The sequence below is a fragment of the Oenanthe melanoleuca genome, unplaced genomic scaffold (genome assembly GCF_029582105.1).
Source record: "Oenanthe melanoleuca isolate GR-GAL-2019-014 unplaced genomic scaffold, OMel1.0 S011, whole genome shotgun sequence".
NCBI classification, from domain to species: domain Eukaryota; kingdom Metazoa; phylum Chordata; class Aves; order Passeriformes; family Muscicapidae; genus Oenanthe; species Oenanthe melanoleuca.
Window position 1 is genome coordinate 123437 of NW_026612660.1, and position 22403 is coordinate 145839.

At 49.1% G+C, this 22403-nt stretch overlaps 2 protein-coding genes across 3 annotated transcripts; both read left to right on the top strand.

Annotated features, from left to right (window-relative positions):
- The first annotated feature begins 3988 nt into the window (after positions 1 to 3988).
- LOC130266286 (leucine-rich repeat-containing protein 14-like) lies at positions 3989 to 8459 on the top strand. Its single transcript, XM_056515596.1, has 5 exons — positions 3989 to 4009; positions 4481 to 4626; positions 5209 to 5514; positions 5593 to 6216; positions 7455 to 8459. Exons 1-5 carry the CDS (start codon positions 3989 to 3991, stop codon positions 8017 to 8019), a joined length of 1662 nt encoding a protein of 553 aa, XP_056371571.1. The 3' UTR covers positions 8020 to 8459.
- A 5916-nt stretch (positions 8460 to 14375) lies between these two features.
- LOC130266290 (leucine-rich repeat-containing protein 14-like) lies at positions 14376 to 18445 on the top strand. 2 transcript variants are annotated; one of them, XM_056515602.1, is made up of 5 exons: positions 14376 to 14439; positions 14668 to 14787; positions 15338 to 15674; positions 15775 to 16404; positions 17682 to 18445. In XM_056515602.1, exons 1-5 carry the CDS (start codon positions 14376 to 14378, stop codon positions 18235 to 18237), a joined length of 1707 nt encoding a protein of 568 aa, XP_056371577.1. In that variant the 3' UTR covers positions 18238 to 18445. The 2 variants fall into 2 exon arrangements, with proteins under 2 accessions (XP_056371577.1, XP_056371578.1); XM_056515603.1 differs by lacking the exon at positions 14376 to 14439 and having other exon boundaries at positions 14772 to 14787; positions 15369 to 15674.
- The last annotated feature ends 3958 nt before the right edge of the window (positions 18446 to 22403 follow it).

A 22403-nucleotide genomic window follows, 5' to 3' on the forward strand; every position in this document is an offset into this window, starting at 1 on the left:
CAGTCCCGTCCCATTTATGATTCTGTGCATAAACCCGTGGCCAGAATTATTTTCCCACCTCATTTTGGTGGGTTTTGCCTCATCCTGGTGTTTTTTCACCTTTTCCCAATGATTTTCCACCTTTTCCCAGTGTTTCCCCCCCTCAACCTGGTGCTTTTCAGCCTTATTTTTCTATTTCCCCTCATCCCAGTGGTTTCCTACCTCATGTCACTTTTTTCCGCCTCATTTTGGTGTTTTTCCAGCTCATTTTCAGATTTTTTCCTCATCTCATTTTTTCCCCCTTGTTCTGGTGTTTTTCTCCTTTATTTTGGCCTTTTTTTTCACCTCATTTTGGGTTTTTTCTTTTGTGTTATCCCAGTATTTCCCCCCCTCATACAGGTGTTTTTCCAACTAATTTTTGGTATTGTGAGCCTCATTCTGTTAATTTCCACCCACCTCATTTTAGTATTTTAGTCCTCATCCCATTATTTTCCTCCATATTTTCTTGTTTTTCTCCTCATTCTGGTTGTTTTCCGCTTCATTTGGGGTTTCTTTTTTTGCCTTATCCCATTATTTTCCCCCTCATTTAAATGGTTTTCTCCTCATTCCAACTTTTTCCACCTCTTTTTGGGTTTGTTTTTTTTCTTTGCCTTATACCAATATTTTCCCACTCATCCTGGTGTTTTTCCACCTCATTTTGGTATTTTGGGACTTACAGAGTTGTTTCTCCACCTCACTTGGGGTTTCTTTTTTGCCTTATCCCAATACTTTTCCACTCATTCTAGTGGTTTTCTTCTCATTCCAATTTTTCCACCTAATTTTGGGTTCGTTTTTTTTCTTTGCCTTATCCCAATATTTTCCCTCTCATCCTGGTGATTTTCCACCTCATTTTGGTATTTTGGGACTTATAGAGTTGCTTTTCCACCTTTTTCCATTTTGGTATTTCCCGCTTCAGTGTTTTTCTGCTTCATTTTGATATTTTGGGTCTTATTCCATCAGATTTCTACATAATTTTGGAAATTTTCTGCTTATCCTTGTGTTTTTGCCTTCATTCCTGCATTTTTGCACACAATTTTCTTACTTTTTTGCCTCATCTAGTGTTTTTCCACATAGTCCTGGTGCTTTCCTGCCTCATTTTGGTGGGGTTTTACCTCATTTCAGTGGTTTTTCCCTTGTCCTTGTGGTTTTCCACATCATTTTCGTGTTTTATCCCTTCATTCCAATTTTTCTTCTCCTCAATTTGGTGTTTTGCACCTTATTCTATTGCTGTTTGCCTCCTTTTTGGTGTTTCTCTACCTCATTTCTCTCTTTTCATCCTCATTTTAGAGTTTTCCAGGACACTTGGGTATTTTAACCATAATTTTGATGTTTCTGCCTCATCCCCATATCTTCCTGCCTTATTTTATTGCTTTTTCCCCCTCATTTAACATTCTTTCCCCTCATCCTGGTACATTTTCCCTCATGATATTTTTCCACCCCATCCCAGGTGTTTTTCTACCTCATGCTGATATTTTCCTACTAATTTTCCAACTTTTTCCCTAATCCTGCTGCTTCTCCTGGTGCCTGTGGGGCCCTGAGGGCCTAGAGGAGAAAATGGCAGGAAACTGAGGCGGAGCATCTCTAGGGGATCTATGAGGGCACACAGCACCAGGAGATGCCTACATGGGATTTTTATGGTGTCAATGAGCATCTGTAGCAGTCCAAGATGCTAGAAAAAAATTTTGGGGGTGTTATATGGCGCTCTGAGGGTGTTCTATAGGGTCTGGAGATCTATAGGTGCCCCTATAGCAGCAAGTCCCCTCCCCCAGCCCCTCTCCTTCCACTTCCACTTCCCCCCAGAACCTTTTCACTGCCGCACCACCTGAGGTGCACACACCTACTGATCTCCCAGGTGCCCACACCTGGGTGACGCCGGTGGCGCTGCTGTCGCTGTCACTGTCGCGACAGGGAGGTGGCCCGGCCGTGTTGGGGGTCGCCGGTGGCTGTCGCGATGAGGGTGGGGGCGCTGCTGCGGCTCTGCGCGCGCCCGGGGCCCGGTACCTGCAGGGACAGTGGCCGGGCCTGGAACCCGTGAGTGTTTTTATTACGTGGATCACTACGGAGAGGTCAAGGGCTATCAATAGATTTTTATTTGTTTTGTCAGGTTTGAAGCTTCCATATCCCAAATTTTTCCCCCAAACTCACTGTGGGTTTCCTGCGGAGCCTCCTCAATTTCAACCTGGAAGGGAAAAATTAGGGACGGAATTAGGGATTTGAGGATTATGGAGTATTTTTTTTTTGATTTGGCATTTTCATGGATTTGGGGTTTTGGAGGAGGATTTGGGGGTTTTCGAGGAGGATTTGGGGGTTTTAGGAGTTCACTACTTCTGGGTATTTGTGGCTTTTTGGTGAAGATTTCGATATTTTAGGGTTTGGGATTTTCTGGGGTGGAATATGTGACTCGGGGCATTTCTTATCTCCAAGTTTGCACACAGATGCACACAGTGTGAGCCTTCTCTCAGGCCCTAAGAACTCTCTTCAAATCCATTTCCCACATTTCCTCCTCTCTCTTGAATAGAGAAAACTTCTTGGATGGTATTGTTAATTATTTGCCCTATGCAGAAGGCACTGTCACTAACATCACCACTGTAACAATCCATGCATATAAACCTATTTTGCAAAGCTCCTTTAGCCAAGGTGAAAAACTCCATCCTTCAAACAAGTTGCTTAACCACGAAGCATTGCTTGTTTTAATTGGATTTGTTCAATCTCTCCTTTTTTGAACGTGGTTGTGGATGGACACTGACTGGTCAGACAAGTTTATACAACTTTCAGATTTAAAAATCCTCAAAACCATGCCCATGTGCCAGTAAAAGAAAATTGATGGCAGCTCTGTTCTTTAAGGTTTCATGTCTGACAGCACTGACATCTGTCATCATGTCACTAATTGCAATGGACGTAGCATCGACTACCTTATTCAGCCAACTACCCAACCCCAGTTTTTGATGGTGTAAAACCCATTCCTACCAAAAACCCCAAAATCAAGCAGCCAATAGAGACACAGCAAACAGCACACAGCAAACCTCACTAGTGTGCAAACCTGCAGCCCTGCCTGCTCGCCCGGCCTGTGCCAACTGCCGCGCAAAAACTGCCGAGCCACGGCCCTGTTTGCCTGCTCTGGGTCACCGTGGGACACCCCAAAAAGTGCCAGGGCCCCTCTGAAACAAACCTCACTGATTCTACGGTCTCCCAACACCAACTCAAGGACCCTCTCAGACCCCAAAATTACCCCAAAGACACCCCCAGAAACCCAAAAATCACTCCACAGGACGCCTCAAAAATCACCTGTAGGCCCCCAAACCAGTCCCCTACATTGTAAGTTTCCAAAATAACCCCAAAGACCTCCCCCCGGTACCTTTAAGCTATCGATAGGACACCCCGAAAAATGCAGGACAGCTTGAAATTAACTTCCTCTACTCCTGGGTCCTCCAAACCATGCCACCCCTCCCATCACCCCAAAGCCACCTAAAGAACTTCCCACAAAAACCCCCTAGAACACTCCAAGAGGCATAGGCATGCCCCCCTAAAAGACTTCAACTCATCTCAGGTATCCACGAATAACCCCGAAGACTCTCTCAGACGCCCAAAAACACACCAAGGACCTCCAAATATGCCCCCCTAAATTCCAGGGACACCCCAAAACTCCTCCAGGACCCCCTAAACCAAACGTGTGACACTCCATGGACTCCCAACCACACCAAAACCCGCCCAACACCCCGAAACAACCTCAGTGACCCCCCAAATCAGCCCCCGCCCCAAATTCCAAGGATTCACTTCACGGATTTCCCCCCTCACAAATTCCCGCCTCGGCCCCTCAGGAGCACCTGGCTTGTTTTCCGCCGCCGTTCCCGCAGGAATTCCGCTTCCCAGCGCTTCAGCAGCACCTTCAGCTCCTGCTGCCGCTCCATGGCCGCTAGAACCAGGATCGGGGTTCAGGGATTGTAATCAGCGATGAGGGATCGGGATCGGCATGGGCGTGGAGGGAGACTCAGTGGGGACCGCAGAGCCGCCTCAGAGCGAAACTCTCGCCCCCGCCCGGCGCCAACCAATAGGAAAGCAGGGTTTTGATTGACAGAGAAAAGAACCAATGGAAGGCGGAAGTCAAAGCGCCTTCCCACAACGCTGTTGAGCCAATGAAACTACCGCATGCAGCTGAAAAGTCTAATTAATTCGCCTGCAGAGTGTGAGTCGCGCACTAATTAGTTGCGACAAAGTGCAGAAACGAAAGCGAAGCTTCCGTACGGGCTGCGGGCGGGCGGTGAGTGCGGGGCGCCGTGTTGGGGGGGGCAGGGACGGTTTTGGGGATCCCTGAGGGGACTTTGGGATAATTTGGGGATACCAGTGGGAATTTCGAAATTCTCGGAGGGATTTGGCATCCTTCGGGGTTTTTCGGGTGGCCCTGGAGGAGTGGGGGTACTCCGGGACCCACTTTTTAGGGAGCTGCGCTGGGGGTACCCTCTGAAACCTGCCCTCACCTTCTCCCACAGGTTCTCTTTTCTTCGGGATATCCCTGGATTCAGAGTTTCCCTGGAATTCTCCCCTGTTGGTTCCGCAGCCTGGAAGCGCAGAAAAACTCTCTATAACTCATAAAAGAAGTTATAAGAGCAGGTATGTATTTAATTCAGCACTGAGGTGCTTGGGGGATAGCTCCTGCAAAACCATGAACACTTTTGGCAACCTGCGCCTCTCATTTTATTCTCCTCAATGTGGAACTACACAATACACCTAATAACCATTCTTTGCCTGCCTCTGCTTCATATTAAAATTTTCTCCACGCCTCTTTCTGGCTCCACAATGTTCCTTTTCAGTTACTCTGGTTTTCATCTGAGAGTCTTGGAAATGAAATAAATACTGTTCTTCTCACATGAACTTTTCACTTTGCCTCCTTGCCTATGCTCTCTTTTTCATCCATTGGTAATCATCTGGACTTTGATTCCAGTTTTCCTGGTTTCAGGGGTCTGAGGACTCCCTTATCCTGTTGTGCCTTTGTCCTTGCATCCTGTCTGTGCACTCCAGCTCTTGACCTCACCTTGTGGCCTTGCTGTGCTTCTGTTCTTGTCAGCACTGTAAATTTTAGTAAACACACAGTTCTGTCTGCCCCCTTTTAGTCAAAGCATTTCTTGATGCTTGATTCTTACTTCTCAGTTTCTCTGTCTCAGGGCAAGCCCCCATTTCAGCTAATTCTTACAGGCCTCCAGAATCCATGGATTCCCTTGTTTCCCTCTGCACCCACCGTGTCATCGACAACCGCCCTCTTCCTGTCCTTCCCCCCCATCTCTATCATGCTGTTTTCCAAGCGGCATTCCTGGCTGGAAGAGCCCTGGTCCTGCAGGATTTGGTGGCCACTTGGCCTTTCCCAGAGCTCCACTTCCAGCGGCTTGTGGGGAACCTGGAGCTGCCCGGGGATCATCCCTACAAAGACTGCATCAAGGCCGTCATCCAGGCTGTGGTAGAGCAGCTCCGGCAGGAGCTGGAAGAGCCCGGCCGCCAATCCAGGTGGGTTTTGGGAATTCCAGCATGGCCAGAACCTCCCATATTTCCAGGTATTTTGGTGGTTTCTTCAATTTTTTCCAGCAGGTTCCGGCTGCGTGTGCTGGACATGACGGGAGTTCCGGATGATCCAGAAGAGAGGTGGTTCTATTCCAGCACCAAGGCTTTGGCCACAGCTTGTGTGGAGCTGTCCAAGCACCAGCAGGAATTCCAGAGGCACAAACCCGAGCGGCACATCAGATGCTCTGGAGCCACCGCGGCTGTGGCAGCACTGCAGCCCCCCAGCGTGGACGTGCTCATCGACCTTCATGTCAGCGAAAAGTGCTACGAGATCCTGTACGACGCACTCCAGACCAGAGCCGCTGGCCCTCTGCGCCTCACGTTCCGCGAATTCCATTCAGACAATATTTCAGCATCCAAGATCGTGACTTTGTTGGAATCTCTAGATCCATCCTGTCTGCGGAGGGTGGGTCTGTTCAGCATCTTTATTGGATTTCCTAATCTCTTGGAGATCCTGCCGCACCTCTCGCGCTTCCCGGAGCTGCGCAGCCTGAAGCTGCGGGACATCGACAACTGTGTGCAGATCCAGACACCAGAATCAGCCAGTGGTATCCGCGACGTGGGCAGGCAACTGGGATTGCTGTCCAGCCTCCTGGAGCTCAATCTGACAGGCACCCAGCTCTCTGGGAATCTGAGCCAGATCCTCTGGTGAGTTCTCCATGGAGCGGGGCTTTCTCACACTCCAGGGGAATTCCCATAGTTTGGGCACAGGGATCTTGGGGGTCTTTTCCAAGCTGAGAAATCTTGTGGTTCCAAGTTTTAATTATCCCGATGTTCCCATGATTCCGTTATCCCAAACGTTTGTGACTCCATTGTCCCAAAATTCCATGATGACAGAATTCTGTGATTTCAGGATTCTGAAAAGCTGAACTTCAGGATCTGGGAGGTCTTTTCAGACCTTAGTGATCTCATGATTCCAGGATTTCGTTATTCCAATATTCCCATGATCCCATGATTCCAGTAATTCATGACTCAAGGTTTCCATTATCCCATAAACTCATGATCCCAAAATTCCGTGTTTCCAGGATTCCCCAATTTAGGATTCAATGGATTTTGAGGATCTTTTCCAGCTTGAAGGATCCATTGATTCCAGGAATTCATTAGCCCAATGTTCCCATGATCCTGTGATATCGCAATAAGGCCTGAATCAGTGATTCCATCATTCCATAATTCCATGATCCCAAAATGTTGCAATTCCAGAATTCCCAAAGGCAGAACTTCAGGTTCTTTGAGATCATCTCCAATCTTAGTGACCCCATGATTCCAGGATTTCATTATCCCAATAGTCCCGTGATTCCATGATCCAATCCTTAATTCCGGAATACCCCAAATCTGGGCTCGATGGTCCCTGAGATCTTTTCCAACCTAAGTGATCCCTGGTATTCATGATCCTATTATGCCAACAGTCCAGGAGTCCATGTTTCCATGATCCCATAATTCCTTGATTAAAGGATTCCCAATGGTTGGAATTGATGATCCTGAAGCCTCTTCCAACTTTGATCGCTCTGTGACCCGATAACTCCGTAATCCCAAAGTTCCATAATTCTGTGATCCTAAGACCCCACAACTCCACAATTCAAAAAGTCCCTGGCTCTATGATCCCATAATCCCAGGATTCTCAAAGCTTAAACTTGGAAATGTTGCCCAACCTCAGTGATGCCATTATTCCATGATTCCATGACCCCATCAAATCAAAATCTCAGGGTTTTCAAGGGTTGAACTTGATGATCGTGGAGCTCTTTCCCAACCTCACCTATCCCACAATCCCACAATTCCAGGGATCCAATCCCAGCTCTCATTCCCCATGTTTCCCCCAGGAATCCTGACATTTCCAGTTCCCACCAATCCTCCTTTGGGTCTCACCTCTCCATTTTCCCTCCTGCCAGTGACCTCCAGACTCCATTGGAAAGCTTGGATTTGAGCTACTGCTCCCTCGTTCCCGCTGACCTCGTCTTCCTCTCCCAGAGCATCCACCCTCCGGCCCTCAAAAGGTTGGATCTGAGTGGCAACTACATCTCCCAAGGTCTCCTGGAGCCACTCCGGCTGCTCCTGGAGGAAACCTCGGTCTCGCTGCTGCACCTGGATCTCACAGATTGCCACGTGGCCGACTCCCACCTGGCCGCGCTGCTCCCGACGCTCCTGCGCTGCTCCCACCTGCGCTTCCTGGGACTCTACCACAATCCCCTGTCCAAGGCTGCAATCAAGGATCTGCTCCAGAAAACCTTGGAGCTGCTGCATCTCCACCTGGTCATGTATCCCATCCCCTTGGATTGCCACACGGACGACCCGTCAGAATTCGATTGTGGTCACTTTCATGAGTCTCTGGATGAGAACCTTTTGTCGGCAGCTGAGGTGGAGATTTCCCAGCTGCTGGCGGATTCTGGGAGAGCCGACCTCATCTGGACTGACAATCCTGACAGCCATGAAGCACCAGACTACTTCTCCTTGTGATTTAGGAAAACCTTGGAGGTGGGAAAAGCTCGGAGCCTCCATTGTAAAAAATCGCTGCCGCCTCTTTCCCGAAATCTGCCTGTTTTCCTCCTCATCCTGGTGCCTCATTCCAGTGGATTTTTCCTTTCATTTTGGTGCTTTTCTACTGATGATTGAGAGAGACATGGAGACTACTGACTCGTGATCAGAATCCAAATTTTACTGTGAGCTACATATGCACATATATCATTTTCAGAAAAGCCAGTCATTTTGCACTTTGTTTATTGGGTAAACTTCACACAGATAAACTTTGCATTTCTTTACATTTCTATTTAGTTAAATCCTGTCGCCAGTCTTGATCTGATCTTCTTGTAATCTTCAAAGCTCTGTTAGCTCTTGCCAAGACATATTGGTTATCAAACTGCATTTGCTAATTGAATCTACAAGGGCTATCAGTCTCAGTCACCACACTGCCTGGTTTTGTTAGTTTCCACCTCATCCTGATGTTTTTCTGCCCCATCCCAAAATTTTTGCCAGGTTTTGTAGCTTTTCTACCACGTTTTGAGGTTTTTCCTCCCCATCCCGAATGGTTTTCCTCTCATCCCAATATTTTCCACTTCATCCCAGTATTTTTCCACCCATGTCATTATTTTTCAGCCCAACCTGGTATTTTTCTGCCTCATCCCTGCTGGAGAGATTAAGGGAAAGCCGGGAAAGAGTGAATTGGGGGAGGGAAAATTGCATTTGGTATCTTGTTATCCTGCTCTAATCCTGTTGGAAAGAAACTCACCCTATCCCAGATCCTGAGTCTGTTGTGTCTGGACGGGATTTGCTGAGGAATTTTTCCAATCCATATCTCGATCCATGAATCCTCAATGATTTCCTTCGTTTCCACCTCATTTTGGAGTTTTCCCACCTAATCCTGGTAGTTGGCCACCTCACTCTGGAGTTTTTTCACTTTTGACTGCTGTTTTTCCACCTGAGTTTGGCACGTTTTTCACCTTTTCCCAATGTTTTTTCTCCTCATCCCAGTGTTCTTCCTTCTCATCTCACTGTTTTCCCTCCTCATCCCAGTCTTTTTCCACCTAATTTTTCTGTTTTCCACCTTATTTTGGGATTTTTCCCTCCTCATGCCATTATTTTCTCCCTCATTCTGGCGTTTTCATCCTCATTCCAGTTGTTTTCGACCTCATTTTGGGTTTTGATTTTTGCCTAATCCCAATATTTTCCCCCTCATCCCAGTGATTTTCTGGCCAGTCCTGGTGCTTTTCTGCTGCATTTTTCTGGTGTTTAACCTCATTTCAGTGGTCTTTCCACTCATCCTGGTGGTTTTCCCTGTCTTTTTGCTGTTTTACCACTTCATCCCAGTTCCCCTGAATTTTAGTATTTTGGGCCTTATTCTGATGTTTTTTTGCCTCATCTTTCGTGGTTTTCCACCTCGTTTCTTTTTTTTTCATTTTCACTTCGATAGTTTCCAGCTCACTTTGGTGTTTTCCCCATCTTCCAGATATTCTCCCACCTCAGTTTTGTTTTTTCCCTCCTCATTTGACATTTTTCCACTCTTCCTGCTACTTGTCCCTAATCCTGCAATTCTTCCACCCCAATCTAGATGTTTTTGTACTTCATCCCAGAGACTATTCCCTCATCCTGATATTTTCCTACTAATTTTCCAGCTTTTTCCTTCATCCCGCTGCTTCTCCCGGTGCCTGTGGGGCCCTGGGGGCCTAGAGGGGAAAATGGCGGGAAACGGAGCTGGTGGGGGAGCATCTGAAGGGGATCTATGAGGGCACACAGCACCAAGAGCTGCCCATCGGGGATTTTTATGGGGTCATTGAAGCTCTGTAGGGCTCTGAGACTTTATACAGATGCTCTGGGGGTCTGTAGGGAGGTCTGGGGGGTTCTATAGGGTCTGGAGATCTATAGGTGCCCCTATAGCAGCAAGTCTCCTCCCCCAGCCCCTCTCCTTCCACTTCCACTTTCCCCCAGAACCTTTTCACCTCCGCACCACCCGAGGTGCACACACATTCCAGTCCCCCAGGTGCCCACATCCGGGTGACGCCGATGGCGCTGCTGTCGCTGTCACTGTCGCGACAGGGAGGTGGCCCGGCCGTGTCGGCGGTCGTCAGTGGCTGTCGCGATGAGGGTGGGGGCGCTGCTGCGGCTCTGCGCGCGCCCGGGGCCCCGGTACCTGCAGGGACAGCGGCCGAGCCTGGAACCCGCGAGTATTTTTATTATATGGATCACCATGGACAGGTCAGGGGGGGATTGATAGCTTTGTCTTTGTTTTAGGGGTTTTAAAGCTTTATTATCCCCAAATTCTGCCCCAAACTCACTGTGGGTATCCTGCGGAGCCTGCTCGATTTCAGCCTGGAAGGGAAAAAAGTTCTGGAATTAGGGATTTGGGGATTATGGAGGATTTGCGGTTTTTTGGGGGATTTTTTGCATTAGGAAGTTTTGGGGAATGTTTTGGGGGTTTTGAGAGTTGTACTTTTTGGAATTAGGAGGTCTTTGGGCTTTGGATTTTTTACGGTTTGGGGCATTTTGTGGGTGGAATATAGGACGTTGAGATTTTGGGGAGGATTTTGGGTTTTCTGGGGGATTAGATGTTTTCTGGGCATTTGGGTTTTTTTTGCGATTTGGGGCTTTTTGGGATTTGAGGGAGTTTTCACAGAATTAACAGAATCATTGCATTATAAGATCATCGAGTCCAACCCCTGCCCTAACACCTCAACTAAACCACAGCACCGAGTGCCACATCCAGTCTTTTTTTAAACACATCCAGGAATGGTGACTCCACCACCTCCTCGGACAGACAATTCCAGTACTTGATCACTCACTCAATGAAAAGCATTTTTCCTAATATCCAACCTAATATTCCCTTGACACAGCTTGAGGCTGTGTCCTCTGGTTCTGTCAGTTGCTGCCTGGAGAAAGAGACCAACCCTACCTGACCACAGCCACCTTTCAGGGAGCTGTAGAGAGTGAGAAGGTCACCCCTGAGTCTCCTTTTCTCCAGGCTCAACAACCCCAGCTCCCTCAGCCATTCCTCACAGGGTTTGTGTTCCAAGCCCCTCACCAGCCTCGTTGCCTCCTCTGGACGCGCTCGAGCGTCTCAACGTCCTTCCTAAACTGAGGGGCCAGAACTGGACACAGCACTCAAGGTGTGGCCTCACCAGTGCTGAGTCCAGGGGAAGAATGACCTCCCTGCTCCTGCTGGCCACACCATTCCTGATCCAGGCCAGGGGCCATTGGCCTTCTTGGTCACCAGGGCACACTGCTGGCTCATGTCCAGCTGCTGTCCATCAGTGCCCCCAGGTTTCTTTCTGCCTGGGCACTGTCCAGCCACATGATAGATGTTATCATTCGCACCACTGCAATCAGAAACCAACTCTTTCCTAATTACAATTCATGAGAAGCCTTTCTTGGCCTATCAGCTTCTGTCACATCCTGCTGTCAGATGCCTTAAATCCAATCATCTGAAATCACCCCTGGTGGGTTTCATGACAATGCATCTTTCATATTTCTATTTCTCCAGTGTACCTAGTCTGACTTGCAAGGGCATCCTTTCAAACTTTTTTCTATCTCCATTTCTGTCTCTAAAACATCTGTCCTATTCCATAGTATTTCTAGGTCAGCATTTCTTATCTCCAAGTTTGCACACACATGTACACAGTGTAAGCATTCTGGCAGGCCCTGAGAACTCTCTACAAATCCATTTCCCACATTTCCCTCTCTTTTTTGAAAAGAAAAATCTTCTTGGATGGTCTTGCTAATTATTTGCCGTGCACGGTGACTTGCACAAGGCACTATCACTAACATTGTCACTATAACAATCCATGTATATAAACCTATTTTGCAAAGCTCCTTTAGCCAAGGTGAAAAACTTAATCCTTCAAACAACTCATCTAACCACGATCCATCGTTTATTTTAATTGGATTTGTTTTAATTGCTTTTTGAAGTTGATTGTGGATGGACACAGAGATGTCAGACAAGCTGATACAAGACAGTCTTTCAAAATCCTCACAACCATGCCCATGTGCCAGTAAAAGAAAATCGATGGCAGCTCTGCTCTGTAATATTTCATATCTGACATCTGTCATCCTGTCACTAATTTCAATGGAAGTAGCGTTGACTCCCTTACTCAGCCAACTACCCAACTCCATTTTTTGATGGTGTAAAAACCATTCCTAACAGAATCCCCAAATCAGCCAATAGAAACACAGCAAACAACACACAGCAAACCTCCCTCGTGTGCAAACCTGCAGCCCTGCCTGCTCGCCCTGCCTGCGCCAACTGCCGCGCAAAAACTGCCGAGCCACGGCCCTGTTTGCCTGCTCTGGGTCGCCAAAGGACATCCCAAATAATCCCAGACCCACATAAAACAAACCTACTCCATTCCACTTAGGGACTCCTAAAACCACCTCAAGGACCCCCTCAGCCACCCCAAGTACATCTCAAAGGGCCCCAGGACCCCCTTAAACCCATCCAAAACATTCCAGGGACCCCTAAAGCACCCAAAAGACTCTCTCAGATCCTCTCAAACACCCAAGGAAGCCCCAAATTTTCCCATCCCCATTCCAGAGGCACCCAAGAAAGCCCAACACCCCCTTAAAACAAAGCTGCCTTATTCCAGGGACTCTCAAATGCATCCCAAAGAGAACCCCCAGTACCCCAAAACCACTCTTAAGGATTCCCCAATAACACCCACTATCACTCTAAATCAATCCCCACCATTGCAAGCATCCCCAAATCACCTCAAAGGCACCCCCCTGTGTGCCAAAACACCTCAAGGACAAACCACAACGCCCAAGAACACACCAAAAATCTTCAGGACCCCCCTAAAGCAATCCCACTCATTCCAGGGATCCCCTAACAATCCCAAAGACTCTCTCAGACCCCTGAAAACACCTCAGGAAGACCCAAAAATGTCCCTTCCCTCTCCCGGGACACCTGAAGAATGCAGAGAAACCCCTTAAACGAAACCTGCATCATTTCAGGGACTCTCAAAACCAACCCAAACAACCCAAAACCAGCCCAAGGACACTCCAATAAAACCCTGTCCCCCCTCCACACATAAACAAACTCCCTACAATTCCAGGGACTCCCTGAACCACTCCAAGACCACCCTAAAAAACCCAGGAACCCCCTACACCACTCCAAAACCTCCATTGCCAGCACCCTAAAAAGACCTCAAGAAGCCCCTGAACCACCACATGGACATCCCAAAAAGCCCCAGGACCCCCTTAAACTAATCCTTCTAATTCCAGGGATTCGCAAACCATCCCAAAGACTCTCTCAGACCCCCTCAAACACCTCAGGAACCCCCAAATATTGCACTTGCCCACTCCAGGGACACACCAAAAATCCCCAGGACCCCACAAAAAGAAACCTCCCTGACTCCAGGGACTCCCAAAACCAACCCAAACACCCCGAAAACAGCCTAGGGACACCCCAGAGCAACCAGAACCTCCTAAACCAGCTTCCCCCATTCCAGTTCCCCCTCTAACCCACCCTTAATGACCTCTCCAGCACTACAAGAACCACTCTCAAGGACACCCCAATAGCCTCAGGACCCCTCTAAACCAATCCTCCAAATGGCAGAGATCCAGAAATCCCCCAAAACCCCTCCCAGCAACCCAAAACAACATCCAGGACCTCCTCAACCACTTCAAGGACACCCTAAAAAGCCCCAGGACCCCGCAAGTCCAAGCCCGTCCACATTACAGGGATTCCCTAAACCAAGCCAAGGACCTCCTCAGAAGCCAAAACGACCTCAAGGTCACCCCGAAAATCCCCACGACTTCCCTAAAAAATATCCCCCCATCACAGGACCACTTTAACCACCCCAATGACCCCCCAGCACCCCAAAACCACCGAGCGGATCCCCCAAACCAGCCACCCCAATTCCAGGGATTCCCCTCAAGGATTTCCCCCCTCACAAATCCCCGTCGCGGCCCCTCAGGAGCCCCTGGCTGGGTTTCGGCCGCCGTTCCCGCAGGAATTCCGCTTCCCAGCGCTTCAGCAGCACCTTCAGCTCCTGCTGCCGCTCCGTGGCCGCGGGTACCGGGAGCGGGATCGGGATCAGGGATCAGGATCGAAGATCTTGGATCGGGATGAGGGATCGGGATTCAGGGAGACTCGGTGGGGACCCGAGAATCGTCTCAGACCGAACCTCCGCCTCCGGCCAAGCGCTAGCCAATAGCAAAGCAGGGATTTGTGATTGACAGCGAGAACAACCACTGGAAAGGCGGAATGTTAAAGAGCTTCCTCCCGATTTTGTTGATGCAATGAGAATGAAATAAAACAATGACAGACAGCTGTAAAACCGAATTAATTCTCCTCCAGAGTGCGTCTCGCGCACTGAGTGGTTGCGACAATGCCCAGAAACGAAAGTGAAGCTCCCGTACAGGCTGAGGGCGAGTTGGGGCTGCGAGCGGGCGGTGAGTGCGGGGCGCCGTGTTGGGGGGGCGGCAGGGCCGGTTTTGGGGATCCCTGAGGGGACTTTGGGATAATTTTGGGACCCCTGTGGGAATTTCGAGACTCTCGAAGGGATTTTGAATTTTTGGGCGATTTTGAGGTGGCCCTGGTGGGGGGCGAGTGTACCCTTGGACCCTCTTTTTAGGGAGCTGCGCTGGGGGTACCCTCACAACACCGCCCATCTCCCACAGCTTCCCTTTTCTTCGGGATATCCCTGGATTCGGAGTTTTCTGGGAATTCTCCCCTGGTGCTTCTTCATCCTGGAAGCTCGGAAAAACAATCTCTAATCCACAAAATACTTATAAAAGTAGGTATGTATTTATTCAGTGTTGAGGTGCATGGGGGATAGCTCCTCCAAACCATGCACACCTTTGGTGACCTGCGCCTCTCCTTTTATTCTCTACAAACTGGGACTACACAATACACCTAATACACATTCATTGCCTGTCTCTGCTTCATGGTAAAATTAGCTCCCACACCTCATTATGGCTGCGCATAGTTCCTTTTTTGGTTACTCTGGTGTTAATCTGAGGTTCTTTGGGATGGAGTAAATAGTCTTCCTCTCAGATGAACTTTTCACCTTGCCTCCTTGCCCATGGTGTCTTTTTCGTCCTTTGGTCATAATCTGGACTTTGATTCCAGTTTTCCTGGTTTCAGGGGTCTGAGGACCCCCTTATCCTGTGGTGCCTTTGTCCTTGCATCCTGTCTGTGCACTCAGCTCTTGACCTCGTCTTGGAGCCTTGCTGTGCTTCTGTTCTTGTCAGCAGTGTAAATTACAGTAAACATACGGTTTTGTCAGCCCCCTTTTAGTCAAAGCATTTGTAGATGCTTAATTCTTGATTCTCAGTTTCTCTGTCTCAGGGATACCTGCAATTTCACCTAATTCCCACAGCCCCCCAGAATCCATGGATTCTCTCCTTCTCCTCTGCGCCCGCCGCATCGTTGCCCAGCGCCCTCTTCCTGCCCTTCCTGCCGATCTCTATCCCGTCCTTTTCCAAGCGGCATTCCTGGATGGAAAACCCCTGGTTCTGCAGGATTTGGTGGCCACTTGGCCTTTCCCAGTGCTAAACTTGCAGCGGCTTGTGGGGTGCCGGGAGTTGCTCCCGGGTCATACCTGCTTCAAATCTGTCAAGGCCGTCATCCAGGCTGTGGTGGCGCAGCTCTGCCGGGAGCTGGAAAAGCCCGGCAGCCATTCCAGGTGAGTTTTGGGAATTCCAGCATAGCCACAACTTCCAATGCCTTCAATTCCTCCACCATTCCTCAAAGATTTTCCTGATGGGTTATTCTTGTTTTCTCAGCCTGCGCGTGCTGGACATGACCATGCTCCCAGATTCTGAGTCCTGCCACACTCCCATTGGGATGAAAACCTGGTGCTCCACCAGGGACTTGGCCGAGGCTTGCGTGGAGGTGTTCAAGCACCAGCAGGAATTCCAGAGGTGCAGATCCAAGCACGACAAAGCCTGCTCTGGAGCTGACATGGCCACAGCAGCTCTGCAGTGTCCGGGTGTGGACATCTATGCCGACCTGTCCGTCATTAGATGGTCCTACAGGATGCTGCTCGATGCGCTCCAGATCGGAGCCGCCGGCCTGCTGCGCCTCAAGTGCCGTGAATTCCAAGTAGAAAACATTTCGGCACCCGAGATTGTGACTTTGTTGAAATCTCTGGATCCATCCTGTCTGCGGAGGGTGGATCTGTGCTGCAACTATTTCGGATTGACCGGGCTCTCGGTGATCCTGCCACACCTCTCGCGCTTCCCGGAGCTGCGCAGCCTCAAGCTGCAGGACAACTGGCTGGACGTGCGGCATCTGACGCCGAAATCAGGAGTGACAATCCGCTGCGTGGCCCAGCAGCTGGGAATGCTGCCCAGCCTCCGGGAGCTCAACCTGGCAATTTCCCGCCTCTCTGGGAATCTGCACCAGATCCTCTGGTGAGTTCCCCACAGAGCAGAACCTTCGTGCACTCCAGGGGGATTCCCAAGTGTAGTGCTCAGGGATCTCGGGGTCTTTTCCAACCTGAGGGATCCCGTGGTTCCAGGATTTAATTTTCTCGATGTTCCCATGATTCTGATATCCCAATAGATTTTTACTCCATTGTTCCGTAATTCCATGATCACAGAATTCCATGATTCTATAATTCTGTGACTCTCAAAAGCTGAACTTCAGTATCTTGGAGGTCATTTCCATCCTTAGTGATCCCATGATTCTAGAATTTCATTATGCCAATATTCTCGTGATCCCATGATTCTGTTATCCCAGTAGTTCATGACTCAACGTTTCTATTATCCCATAAACTCATGATCCCAAAATTCCGTGTTTGCAGGATTCCCGAAGTTTGGATTTAATGGGTCTAGAGTGTCTTTTCCAACCTGAAAGTTCCCTTGATTCCAGGAATTCACTGTTTCCATTATCTTGTGATTCCCTTACCCCAATAGTTCATGACTCAATGATTCTGTCATCCCATAATTCCGTGATCTCAAAATTCCGTGATCCCAGGATTCCCAAGGCTGAACTTCAGGATCTTGGAGATCTTCTCCAATCTTAGTGATCTCATGATTCCAGGATTTCATTATCCCAATAATCCTATAATTCCATTATCCCAATCACTGATTCTAGAATTCCCAAAGTTTGGGCTCGATGGTCCCTGAGATCTTTTCCAACTTAGTCATCCCAGGTCCCACAATGTCATTATCCCAAGAGTCCAGAATGCCATAATTCCATGATCCTATATTTCCTTCATTCCAGTATTCCCAAAGGTTGGACTTGATGATTCTGAAGCCTTTTCCAACTTTAATTGTTCCATGACCCTGTAACTCCATGATCCCATAATTCCATGACTCCCTTATCCCAGTATCCAATGATCCCAAATAATTCCAAACCTCTATGATTCTAAGACCCTCTAACTCAAGAATTCCATTGTTCCCTGGCTCCATAATCCCAGGATACTCAAAGTCTGAACGTTATGGTCTCAGAGATTTTGCACAATCTCAGGAATTCCATTATTCCATGATTCCATGATTCCAAAACCCCAGGATTCTCAGGGGTTGAACTCGATGTTCTTGGAGCTCCTTCACCCATCCCACAATGTCGTGACTCCACAGATGCAATCCCAGGTCTCATTACCCATTTTTCCCCCAGGAGTTCCAACATTCCCAGCTCTCACCAGTCTTCATTTGGGCCTCACCTCTTCCCTTTTCCTTCCTACCAGTGACCTCCAGGCTCCATTGGAAAGCTTGGAGTTGCCCTTCTGCTACCTCCTTTCTGCTGACCTCGCCTTCCTCTCCCAAAGCATCCACGCTCCAGCACTCAAAAGGTTGGATCTGAGCGGCCACGACATCTCCCAAGGCCTCCTGGAGCCGCTCCAGCTGCTTCTGGAGAAAACCTCGGCCTCGCTGCTGTACCTGGATCTCACAGATTGCCACGTGGACGACTCCCACCTGAACGCGCTGCTCCCAACGCTCCTGCGCTGCTCCCGCCTGCGCTTCCTGGGACTCCGCATCAATCCCCTGTCCATGGCCGCACTCAAGGATCTGCTCCAGAAAACCTTGGAGCTGCCGGATCTCCACGTGGTCGTGTATCCTGTCCCCAAGGACTGTTGCAAGAGAGCGCTGCCGGGATTCGTTAGTAATTTTGTCATTGATCGGGAGCTTTTGTCGGCAGCCACTGCGGAGATTTCCCAGCTGCTCGCAAATTCTTGGAGAACTGACCTTGACTGGACTTGTGCTCCTGTAGGCTGCAAAGCCATGGACTACTTCTTGTTGTGATTTGGGAGAACATCAGATGCGGGAAAAGCTCGGAGCCACCATCACGGAAAAGGTCTACCGTCTCCTTACTGAAATCCGGGGGTTTTCCGCCTCATCCCGGTGCTTTTCTGCCTCATTCCAGTGTTTTTTTCCTTTCATTTCCATGCTTTTCTGCCTGCTTTTGTTAGTTTTCCGCGTCATCCTGATGTTTTTTCCACGTGTCCTGGTTTAGGGCAAATTTGGGGAAAACTTCTGGAAGGAGCCCCCAGAAAACAAACCCTCACGATTCTTCCCCCCTCCACCGGGTTCAGGAAGAATTTCCTCAGAGAAAAGTGGAATAAACCTGTTTATTTAACAAACAAAATACTACCTAACACAAGGAAAGAAAAAAAGAACAGCCCCAGTTGACAAAAACTGTTTCACCACTCTGAGATGATGACAAACTCAGAAAGTCTTTCCTGTGAGTGGTCAGCCAGTCATCGGTCTCTAGCGCTGGGGATGACTGCTGCAGATCACAAAATGCAGACTCCCGGTGTTCCTTGGTGCCTCCCAGGTCCCGGTCCGGAACAGGTTCAGATGGTATTCAGGAAAGGGAAAGAAAGAAAGAAAACAACAGTCCAGGGGAAGAAATTGGACTGCTTAGCTAGACTAACTAATAAGCAAAAGCAAAAGCAAGCAAGCAAGGAAGGAGCGAGCGAGCGAGAGAGCGAGCAAGCCTAGCCTCTCCTAAGCACAGACCATGGGGGAGGTGAGCTGGCTGATAACCAGACAAAACAAACCTTCACTTTCAGAGTCAGTCCTGAAAGCACAGAACATAATACCAGGCATAAACAAGACAGACGATTGGGGATACAAGCACCATAACGTCACCCCAGGACAGGAGTTATTCCATTATTTTTCCACCTTTTTCCATATTTGTATTTCACCCCTCATCCCAGTGTTTTTCTGCCAAGTCCTGGTGCTTTTCTGCCTGACTTTAATGGGGTTTTTCCTTGTGTCAGTTGCTTTCCCTTCATCCTGGTGGTTTTCCCCCTCATCTTCATATTTTACCACCTCATTCCAGTGATTTTCCACTGAACTTTAGTGTTTTGGATCTTATTCTCTTGGCTTTTTTACCTCATATTTGGTGTTTTTACATCTGATTTCTCTTTTCATCCTTACTTTGATGTTTTCCAGCTCACTTGGTGTTTTCCCCGCATCCTGATATTTTCCCACTTCATTTTTTTTCCCTAATCCTGATATTTTCCCACCTCATAGTCCAACTTTTTTCTTATCCCACTGCTTCTCCCGGTGCCTCTGGGGCCCTGAGGGCCTAGAGGGGAAAATGGCGGGAAACTGAGGACGGCGGGGGCATCTGTAGGGGATCTATGAGGGCACACAGCACCAGGAACTGCCTATAGGGGATTTTTAGGGCACAGCTGACACTCTGTAGAGGCCTGAGACTCTATAGGGAAGCTCTGGGACTCTGTAGGGCGGTCTGGGGGATTCTATAGGGTCTGAAAGATCTATAGGTGCCCCTATACTGGTGGGATACCCCACCCCCAGCCCCTCTCCTTCCACTTCAACTTCCCCCCAGAACCTTTTCACTGCCGCACCACCCAAGGTGCACACACATCCTGATCCCCCACTTGCCCACACCTGGGTGGCGCCGGTGACGCTGCTGTCGCTGTCACTGTCGCGACAGGGAGGTGGCCCGGCCGTGTCGGGGGTCGCCGGTGGCTGTCGCGATGAGGGTGGGGGCGCTGCTGCGGCTCTGCGCGCGCCCGGGGCCCGGTACCTGCAGGGACAGTGGCCAGGCCTGGAACCCGTGAGTGTTTTTAGTACAAAGATCAACATGGAGAGGTCAGGGGAGGATTGATAGCTTTTTATTTGTTTTGGAGGTTTTCAAGCTTTCATATCCCAAATTTTTCCCCAAGCTCACCGTGGGTTTCCTGCGGAGCCTCCTCGATGTCAACCTGGAAGGGAAAAATGGCCTGGAATTAGGGATTTGGGGATTATGGAGGATTTGGGTTTTTTTGGGGATTTGGTTTTTTTTGGAATAGGGGGTTTTGAGGAACATTTTGGGTTTTTGAGAGTTGGAGTTTTTTGGAATTAGAAGGTCCTCCCTAAACTGAGGGGCCAGAACTGGACACAGCACTCAAGGTGTGGCCTCACCAGTGCTGAGTCCAGGGCAAGAATGACCTCCCTGCTCCTGCTGGCCACACCATTCCTGATCCAGGCCAGAGGCCATTGGCCTTCTTGGCCACCAGGGCACACTGCTGGCTCATGTCCAGCTGCTGTCCATCACGTCCCTTTCTGCCTGGGCACTGTGCAGCCACATGATAGATGTTATAACTCACGCTATCACAATCAGAAGCCAACTATTTCATAATTACAATTCATTAGAAGCGTTTCTTGGCCTATCAGCTCTGGTCACATCCTGCTGTCAGTTGCCTTAAAGCAAATCATCTGAAATCACCCCTTGTGGGTTCCCTGACAATGCATCTTTCATAGTTTTATTTCTCCAAAGTATCCACTCTGATTTGCAATGCTAGTCATTGAAACCTTTTTCTAGGTCTGTTTCTCTCTCAACAATACCTGACTTATTCCATGGAATTTCTGAGTCAACATTTCTTATCTTCAACTTTTCACACAGATGCACACAGTGTGAGCCTTCTGTCAGGCCCTAAGAACTCTCTATAAATCCATTTCCCACATTTCCTCCTCTCTCTTGAATAGAGAAAACTTCTTGGATAATATTGTTAATTATTTGCTGTGCACAGTGACTTGCACAAGGCACTGTCCCTAACACTGCCACTGTAACAATCTATGCATATAAACCTATTTTACAAAGCTCCTTTAACCAAGGGGCAAAACCCCATCCTTCAAACAAGTTGTGCAACCACGATCCATCATTTGTTTTAACTGGGTTCGATAAATCTTTCTGTTTTTGAAATTGGTTGTGGATGGACACTGACTGGTCAGACAAGTTTATACAACACAGTCTTTCAAAATCCTCACAACTACACCCATGTGCCAGTAAAACAAAATTGATGGCAGCTCTGTTCTGTAAGGTTTCATGTCTGACAGCACTGACATCTGTCATCCTGTCACTAATTGCAATGGAAGTAGCATCACTACCTTATTCAGCCAACTACCCAACCCCAGCTTTTGATGGTGTAAAACCCATTCCTACCAAAAACCCCAAAACCAAGCAGCCAATAGAAACACAGCAAACAACACACAGCAAACCTCACCAGTGTGCAAACCTGCAGCCCTGCCTGCTCGCCCTGCCTGCGCCAATTGCCGCACAAAAACTGCCGAGCCACGGCCCTGTTTGCCCGCTCCAGGTCACCGTGGGACACCCCAAAAAGCGCCAGGACCCCTCTGAAACAAACCTCACTGATTCTACGGTCTCCCAACACCACCTCAAGGACTCTCTCAGACCCCCAAAATGACCCCAAAGACATCCCCAGAAACCCAAAAATCATTCCACAGGACGCCTCAAAAATCACCTCTAGTCCCCAAAACCAGTCCCCTACATTGTAGGGTTCCCAAATGACCCCAAAGACCTCCCCTCGGCAACCTTAAGCTATCCATAGGACACCCCAAAAAATGCAGGACCCCTTGAAATTAACTTCCTCTACTCCTGGGATCTCCAAAACCTTTCTACCCCTCCCATCACCCCAGAACCATCTAAAGGACCCACCACCAAAATCCTCCTAGAACACCCCAAAAGGCCTAGGACCCCCCTAAACCACCGCAACTCATGCCAGGTATCCACCAATAACCCCACAAACTTTATCAGACGCCCTAAAACACCCCAGTGACCTCCAAATATGCCCCCCCCAAATTCCAGGGACACCCCAACCCCCCCAACCCCAGGACCCCCTAAACCAAACGTGCGCCATTCCAGGGACTCCCTAAACTACACCAAAGACCCCCCAGCACCCCAAAATCATCTCGGGGACACCCAAACCAGCCCCTGCCCCCCCAAATTCCGGGGATTCCCCTCAGGGATTTCCCCCCTCACAAATCTCCGCCGCGGCCCCTCAGGAGCCCCTGACTGGGTTTCCGCCGCCGTTCCCACAGGAATTCCGCTTCCCAGCGCTTCAGCAGCACCTTCAGCTCCTGCTGCCGCTCCATGGCCGCGGGAACGGGGATCGGGGATCAGGGATCGGAATCAGCGATGAGGGATCGGGATCGGC